Source organism: Mixophyes fleayi, chromosome 1, assembly GCF_038048845.1.
Source record: "Mixophyes fleayi isolate aMixFle1 chromosome 1, aMixFle1.hap1, whole genome shotgun sequence".
Lineage (NCBI taxonomy): Eukaryota > Metazoa > Chordata > Amphibia > Anura > Limnodynastidae > Mixophyes > Mixophyes fleayi.
In genome coordinates, this window is record NC_134402.1 from 410,877,127 (window position 1) to 410,885,136 (window position 8,010).

Here is an 8,010-nt window from a genome sequence, read left to right on the forward strand (position 1 = left end):
ACAATTGAATACCCCCCTTAGGGTCTCCATAATTTTTTAAAGGCACACATAAGCCAAAATAATTACCAAGTAGTCCCCCGCTTTACCTACCACCGGAGGGTGGTTTGCAGAGAATCACAGAGACATTGTGTCAGAATCAGTCACTCTGTGTTACAGTTCATTGTAGGTGGCTAAACTATTTTCAATTATACAGCATGGTTTCTCCTCTATGATATATGTAATGAATGTTTGCAAGTTATGTAGTGTTCAATGCTGACTGAATATCGTGCTGGAAAACCAGATCAGTTGCTTCACAAACAGACTTCCAGTTAACCACATAGTCTCATAAAAGAAGTACAGCTTGTTTAACAAATTCTGAGCCAAAAGTGTATTACAAACACTACTTTGTGTTGTTGGAACCTTGCTACTTCCGTGATCTCCAATCCCATCGCCAATGTCCTGTGAACAGGGCTGGATTAACCATAGGGCTAACTGGGCTACAGCCCAGGGGCCTTGGGCATCCAGGGGGCCCTTGAAAGTGCTCAACAGCATTATTGATTGGGCGGGGGCGCCCCGGCCCGATCAATGCTGCTGAGCACTTTCACTGCGGTCCCTCCCCGGAGCGCTGTAGTCTCCTTACTGAGGAGATCTCGTGAGTCTCACTCTCACGAGATCGCCTCATTAAAGAGCGTACAGCGCGCCAGGAGAAGGAGGTAAGGGCCTTGGGGGCATCTCGGATCACGGGGGGAGGGCGGCTCAGATCACGGGGGGGCCCTCATGGGGGAATGGAGGCCCCCTTAGCCCAGGGGCCTCCATTCCCTTAATCCGGCCCTGCCTGTGAAGCTCAGTTCTCACAAACATGATCACAGGTGGACAGGTCCCAGCCTCACTTATCTTCTGCTGCTGTGAACATTTTGATGAACTACAGACTGTTCTATTCCCGCACGCTTCAAAACAGGATACATAATCAGTGTAAGACTGAATACAATACAGGTACTAGCACCATAGTCAAACGCACCTTAAGGAACAATACTCCCTGTCTTGCTGAAACTGGACAACTTGCTTTACCAATAGGTTGTATTGTAATAGATATATACAATATAACATATCTGCACAATTACTACATCTGCGTTATTATTTTAATCAAAAGCAGTGGCCCACGACCTTTTTCGTCACATCTTTCAACTCACTTGTATTGTAATACAATATTTTAACAGTGGACTGTCACAGATTATAAGAAATGCTAATGGAACAATGAAAAATAAAGAGAACACAGGATTTTTCAAATGTCTCTAGTTTTCTTCTAAAACAAATGCACATATATCATCTAAATAAAATATCTTTAGCATTTTGCTTGCTTTTAATTGTTTTCTGCAAAAACTAAAATAGAACAAAAAAAATAAAATAAAAAAAACTTTTCACACCTAATCCCTTGGGACCTATTCAGCAAAGCACTGGTGACCGTAAAGGCTGACTAGGGATCACTGCCTTCAAAACTGGAAGCAGCTATTGAATGGACAGACTACAAAGACATCAGTCAGCACTTTGTGGTCAATCGACAGAGGTTTGAGTGAACAATGGGTAGATACAAACACAAAAAACCTTGTTGCCTTCTTCATCTAGCTAGAAAACGCCAGCGCAATTTAGAATTAAATTAAGGGACTAATTTGTAGTAGATTAAAAATTATGCAATTTAATTGAATCGTTACATTCATACAAAAAAAATGTAAATACATACTTTTCTACAGATGCTTCTTGTATAAAAAGCTTTTGTAGAAATCTTAGTGAACACAAAGGTTGAAAGTTTCCTTTATTATTATACAATTTTATAGAATTACACAGACCCAAGGAAGCTTAGTAAGAATAGTTGTATACTGGCGGCGGTTTCAGTTGTCCTGGCTTCTCATTCAGGACCTCCACGCTAAAGAACACAAAGGGAAAAAATAATCATTACAAAATCAAGTATATTGTTTTCTTGTAATATTTTCAGTAGTTGTGTCAAGCAGAAGGTATCACAGTTTTACAACTAATCATCTTTCAGCTCATCAAAACAGTTTGTTGAGAAAATCAAAACAAGACATTGCAATAAATATTATACAGTTTTGTGGCATTTTGTAAGCCCACAAAAAAACCCCCAAAAAACATAAAATCCACAGTCCAGAAACATTTCTAAAAATGAGTTGTGTGGCTAAAATAGAAAGTTCAACCCATATAACATAGACAGCACCCTTTGGCCTTATTGCTGATATGTGTGAGTTCAAGGCGTTACCTGTGTTTTTCATTCCTGCTTTATGCTCCTTGTTGTTCATCTCTTTGGATGTGCTACAATCCTTTCATGCTGTTATATTTACCATGTGTGCACTCAATAAAGCTCTCCCCCAAGTGTATCCTTCTGTCCTCATTTACAGAGAGCCTGAATTTACAGATCAGTATTCTAGTGAGGTTGGGGCTCCCAGTATCTTATGAGGGGAAGCCATCAATGGAGTATGGAACTTTCCTTACTATCTAAATCCAGAGAGATTTAGATTGTGTTTTTCACATTACTTGGTTTAGAAAAACATTACAAAAGTGAAAAGAAAATGAAAGACAGTAATACTTACAAAATTGTAGTTCTAAGTCATATTAAATGTACATTAAGGCCACTTTGTTATATTTGTACCACACAATTTCTATGCTGGTATTATGAAGACATGTATGTAAACCTTTTATAACATTGTCAACCACAGAAGATAGCTTCCAAGCCACTTAAAGAACATGAATCTAATTGTTCTCTGAGGTAAGAAGCTTCCCTTTCTGTTTCTGCTCAAAGCTCCATTAAAAAACTTTATTTCATCTAACAGGAAGTTTTCTGAATGGGATGAAGGATCCAGGTTGAATGAGCAACTGGAACCTAAGAGCAGCCATCTCAGTGTGGTGACAAGAGTGTCTTTTCACACAGAACTTTTTTTCTACAATTTTAACACATTCTGTCCAGTCTAAAATGCAGCTAAATACTGCAAAAACAAAAGTTGAAGTTAACTATCGCTATAGGCTGGAGGTAGTCTAAACCCTTTAAATTGTTTGTAGACTCAAGAGCTGAGAGAGGCTGAAGCAGCCAATATTCTTGGCCAGAGAATGTGTTGTGTGATTGGATGTAAGACAATCACATGATGTTCACATCCACTTGTGCCAGGAACGCCTGCTGCTTCAATAGCTCCCGGCTGATCCTCAGATTGGCTGTTCTAGAAAAAGTTTGTTACAGCAAAAGGTTTCCAGATCATTTACGATCTTTTGATGACCGTTTGCTCATAAAAACACTGTGGTAGCTTGTAGAACATATTAAAACACAGAGATCCTGGTTGCATTACTTGTATATATTCCATCTCTTCGTTTGATACAGCTTTTCTCCTGTATTTCTGAGGAAGTGATCTCAGCAAGTCAGTTGTGTCTGGGGGTCCCTGTAATTTGCGGAAGGGTACAGGATTCTGAATTCCTATCGGGTGTTCACTTGCTGCTTTATGTGCAGTTACTGAAGGTGCAGTGAATGGAAAAATCATGGACTTTAATGCTTCTTGCACTGAAAATAAAAATACACAAATGATTGTGAATTATACTTGTCTATCCAAAGAACACAATAAATATAAAATTAATGTGTGTGTGTGTGTGTGCGCGCGTGTTGGGGAATATAGACTGCAAGCTCCAATGGGGCAGGGACTGATGTGAAGGAGTTCTCTGTACAGCGCTGCGGAATCAGTGGCGCTTTATAAATAAATGGTGATGATAATGATATATGTGCTTTTGCAGAACAATGTCACTTTAGCCCACAGTCTGTCCACGTACATATTCTCCATTCATTTCTATAATGTTTCACGTGTACCAAGTGGGACTAAGGATGCAATAAGTGCTTGAAGATGTAACTGTCCAATGCTATAATAGCACATCTTGCTATGGTTAAAGTCACGCAGAAACCACAGAAAACATTAAAGCACTCACTGTTAGCTTTTGGACTATTCTTTCTGTCTGGGAACCTTATTGTTGGTACATGTGGCTTCACAGCCTAGAATAAAAACGGACAAGAGTTTGAGATCAAAACAGAGTAGTGAATTCCTGAAAACATGTTTTATTGCTGTGAAATTAAATGGATTGTCCACAATATAATTATAGTTACCAGAGAACCACTGACAAATAAACATAAAACATTATAGGGCAAAATTCAGTCAGTTGTATCCACTTCATGAAGCAAAAATTTGGGTTGAGTTATGTTGCTTGATAATCCACTTCCCTCTTTACACACCTTGCTGAGGCCCAGACACATCAGCATACAGTACTTTTATGTAATATAAAATGTTCTGCTGTATAAAGGGCTTCTTCAGCCTGTAATAAACTGATTTCACTTTGTGTTTTGTGCTGGTCAAATCATGTAATATAATTTATTATTAAAGTATGAAATTAATGTTTTATTACAGGTATTAATAGTCCCAAAGATCGGTGTGCAAGATGATCTTTAGGTATGCATCACTATGAGCATGTGCCTATGTTTTCACTATACTACATCAAGTCAAATTAAGAGTATTAAAGAAATTCACTCAAATTCTACGAGTGTACATGTTATTTGCAACCATAGTGGTCAACATTGCCCAGAAAGTTACTGTTAGGCATGCTTGCATAATGTCAAATAAAATTTGAAGCATTGTCACAGCTAGGAGCTCTGTAGCATGTATAATTATTAAGTTCTGAATTCAGTATTGTGGATCTAGCAATTTAAAGCTGCCCATACATGCTGCTATTTAAACGGTCAATTTGTTTGTTTTAGACGTTTGTGACATGTAGCTTCAATGCGACCAGCAATCACAATCTACATCTGACAGATCAGTGGAAAATGCAGTCAGTCAACATGTGTGTGGCTAGTGGCTGACGGCACTAACTAGGTCCTATGTTGCCCAGTTGCACTATCTGAGAAAGGAGTTTACAACAAGGCATTGCCAGGGGTGGACTGGCCATAGATCTTACCAAGGCAGGGGTGGGCTGGTCCGGTCCCAAATTCAATTATTTGGGTCAGCATTTTTGAACGACCATTTAAACAGGCTGTGCTGCCTATTGGGGTGTGCTTGTGCATCCGACACCAGCCTCTGCAAGCCTTGCATTCCTCTCCCCCCTTCCTCCCAGCAGCTTGTGTTTGTGGCTCTTGGCTTCCCCCGCTGTGTCTGTATCTGTCTTCCCTTTGTTCGTCTCTGTCTCCATCTTTGTACGAGTTTCTTTCTTCCTTTCTCTCTGTTTCCATTTGTGTGCCTCTATCCCCCCTTTGTGTATGCCTGTTCCCACCTTTGTGTGTGCACGCTTCTGTTCCCTCTTTGTGTATGTGTACATCTCTGTCTCCAATTTTGTAAGTGTAACAATCCGTGAGGGGAAAAGCTGTGACACAATTGTGCCACAACTTTCCCCCTTGTCGTCGTCTTCTTCTCCCTTCTTCACGCCTTTCCTTCCACCTCCTCTGCTGGAGTCAATGTGGCAGGCAGAACTAGTGCTGGTGGCTGCCGATCAGAAGTAACGTAAATGAAGAGAAGCACAACTATGTCCTACGCCACATAATTGACCCTTACGATAGCAAGAAAGCACAATTTTCGGATCTGAATAATTTTTACTGAGTGATTCAATAGTAAACTTTTGTTACATTTTAGGTCTTTTTCCCATCTTGCTCAAAACCACATTACTGCACGTGCTAATGGGGTTTTGAATAACAGCTGGCCAGGGATTCCTCATTGAAGATTTTGCATGCACTGTGGGGTTGAATTATTAATGGGCATTTTTTTGGCTTTAAAGGGTTACTGTCGGCGATAATGCTGCTGTTGCTGGCAGTAACCCTGCCGGCAAAAGGTTGACTTTGCATGGTGAAGCCTATTTAACAAGTTTCTCAGTAGTACTTGTACGACCGCAATACCTGTTCTGTTTATCATCATCTCAGGCGTTACCCTGGCTTACCAACGTTGTGGCTACAGCTAAAGGTGTGCTAACCTCACCTACTTTGTGTTGGCCCCGCCACTTTCAGAACTTTTCCAGGGCCATTTTAAATTCCCTTTCTGCCCCTGGGCATGGCTGTTACAGCCTGCCAAAGATTTTTCAGTGCCTGAAGAAGACTTTTAAAAGTGTTGCAACTGTGGTACCAAAATGGATGGCTGTGGCGTCTGTCCATTTGGGTGTTGCGGTGTTGCAAACAGTCCTGTTGATTTGAAAAGTTTAGCATGTGATATAGTGGTGCTGATTCAAACAACATTCCGTAAAAATTAGCAGAACCAGTTTATTGCCCCACTGATGAATGATCCATGTTAAATACAAGAGTCACATTAACATGACTATATTGTAAGATGGTGATGACCAACCCGATATGCTTCAAGGGCGCACGGTATAGCCATCTAACCTCCAAAAGGCCACACATTACTCTTAATCTCAAGAATAAGTTAATATAATAAATGTAATCAAAGAAAGAGACACCTATCTTTAATAACATACTAGCAGGTATTTTAAACAAGTGTTACAAGCTATAACAAACAAGTCTGACAATAAGGCAGGGAGGAGCTGAGGGCTGCCTGTTGCCCATCACTGCTGTAAAGGAAACTGTTACATGTCAAGGACAAATTATGCTTCATTGGATTGATAACCAGGTGTCACACTTTACTTGAAGGACAGGGATGCAGTCAGTGATCTTCATGGAACAGCTGTAGAAAACATCTCTGAACCTGACTCTGCTCACACACATAATGCTGATCATGGTTATTGTACACTCACTGACTGTACAGGACAATCATACAGCATGGTGCTATTACACCACAATGCAATCGTATCTGAATGAAAAAAATTTCCAACGCATCTGATGGCATCTTCATGTGATCTGATCTTATTTGTGATCGAATTGTGTCGTGTGCCCTCTACCAGATCTGTACAATGCACTAAACATCTAATTGTACAACTGGATTGTAACATGTAACATTTAGCTGCCCCGTCACTCCAGCTTCTGCGGACCTACGAGGAGAGCATGCTGGGATTTGTAGTTAGACAACAGAGAGGCACAGGATGCCAACCTCAGTGTCACCCTCAGGTCTCCTCTACCAGGGCGCTGCCAGCCAGCCAGCCCGCACCGACACTACATGACATTCAGCTGTGAGGGGCCCCAATGTGCCCCCTGCCTCACCATGGGGTCACTTTCTATACGAGACCCAGCGGGCTCTCACTTCATATAACTTTATCTTACCTGGACGACCCTGCTGGCCGCTGCCATCTTACTTCCCATGGCGACCCCCAGTGGTACTTCCGCATCCGGGTAAGTGAGAGGGTCATGTGACCTTCTGCTTTATGTCTATCGCAGCTGCTCATACTTGTTATTATTATCATTATACCCGGGCACTGTGTGTCTGGTGCAGTCTGCTCTGACCACACATGGGAGCAGTCAGACACACAGTCACCACACATGGGTGCAGCAGCAGCTTCTCTGTCTAATGTGCAGCTACAAGTCCCCATCACACTAGTCCAGTGGATTCCAAACTTTCTCAGTTCTAGGCACCCTTAAGGGCCTCCATCATTTTTTTCAAGGCCCCCCATAGCCCAAATAATTACCAGGTTTCTGCCACTCTTGGTGTGATGCAGCCTAATACTTACATGTCATTTAAATGTTCTTCATTCTGCAAGTGCATTTTTACTTATTAATAAATGAGAACTTGATTTATTGCTATTTCTCTATTTCTGTTTAAAGGTTTCCTACATTTACATGTTGTCTGGAATCCAGTAGGTGTGAAGGTCTTTGTGAGCTGAACAGATATTAGAAAAATGTTGTTTAGATCCATTCAATCAGTACTGTTCCATTTTTTACATATTGTGAGACCTTTTAATATACGTGACCTGTAACATTTCTGGGATGCCTTATTCATACTTCACTCCTGGCTTTGTCCTTATGTTTCCAGCCAATTAGTTACCAGGAGCTGGAACAGGGCAATTTTGCCAGATTGCCATATGACGTTATAATTCTCTCCTTTCTCTCTGCACATTCCTAGTACTATGTGC

General features: G+C 41.0%; 1 protein-coding gene across 1 annotated transcript; it reads right to left on the reverse strand.

Moving 5' to 3' along the window:
* Window positions 1-1,772: 1,772 nt before the first annotated feature.
* Window positions 1,773-7,309, reverse strand: KGD4 (alpha-ketoglutarate dehydrogenase subunit 4). The gene is made up of 4 exons (XM_075182451.1): window positions 7,205-7,309; window positions 3,952-4,015; window positions 3,327-3,535; window positions 1,773-1,900 (listed from the first exon to the last, which is right to left on the reverse strand). The coding sequence occupies exons 1-4, from the start codon at window positions 7,241-7,243 to the stop codon at window positions 1,883-1,885; spliced, it is 330 nt and encodes a 109-aa protein (XP_075038552.1). The 5' UTR covers window positions 7,244-7,309; the 3' UTR covers window positions 1,773-1,882.
* Between the last annotated feature and the right edge of the window lie 701 nt (window positions 7,310-8,010).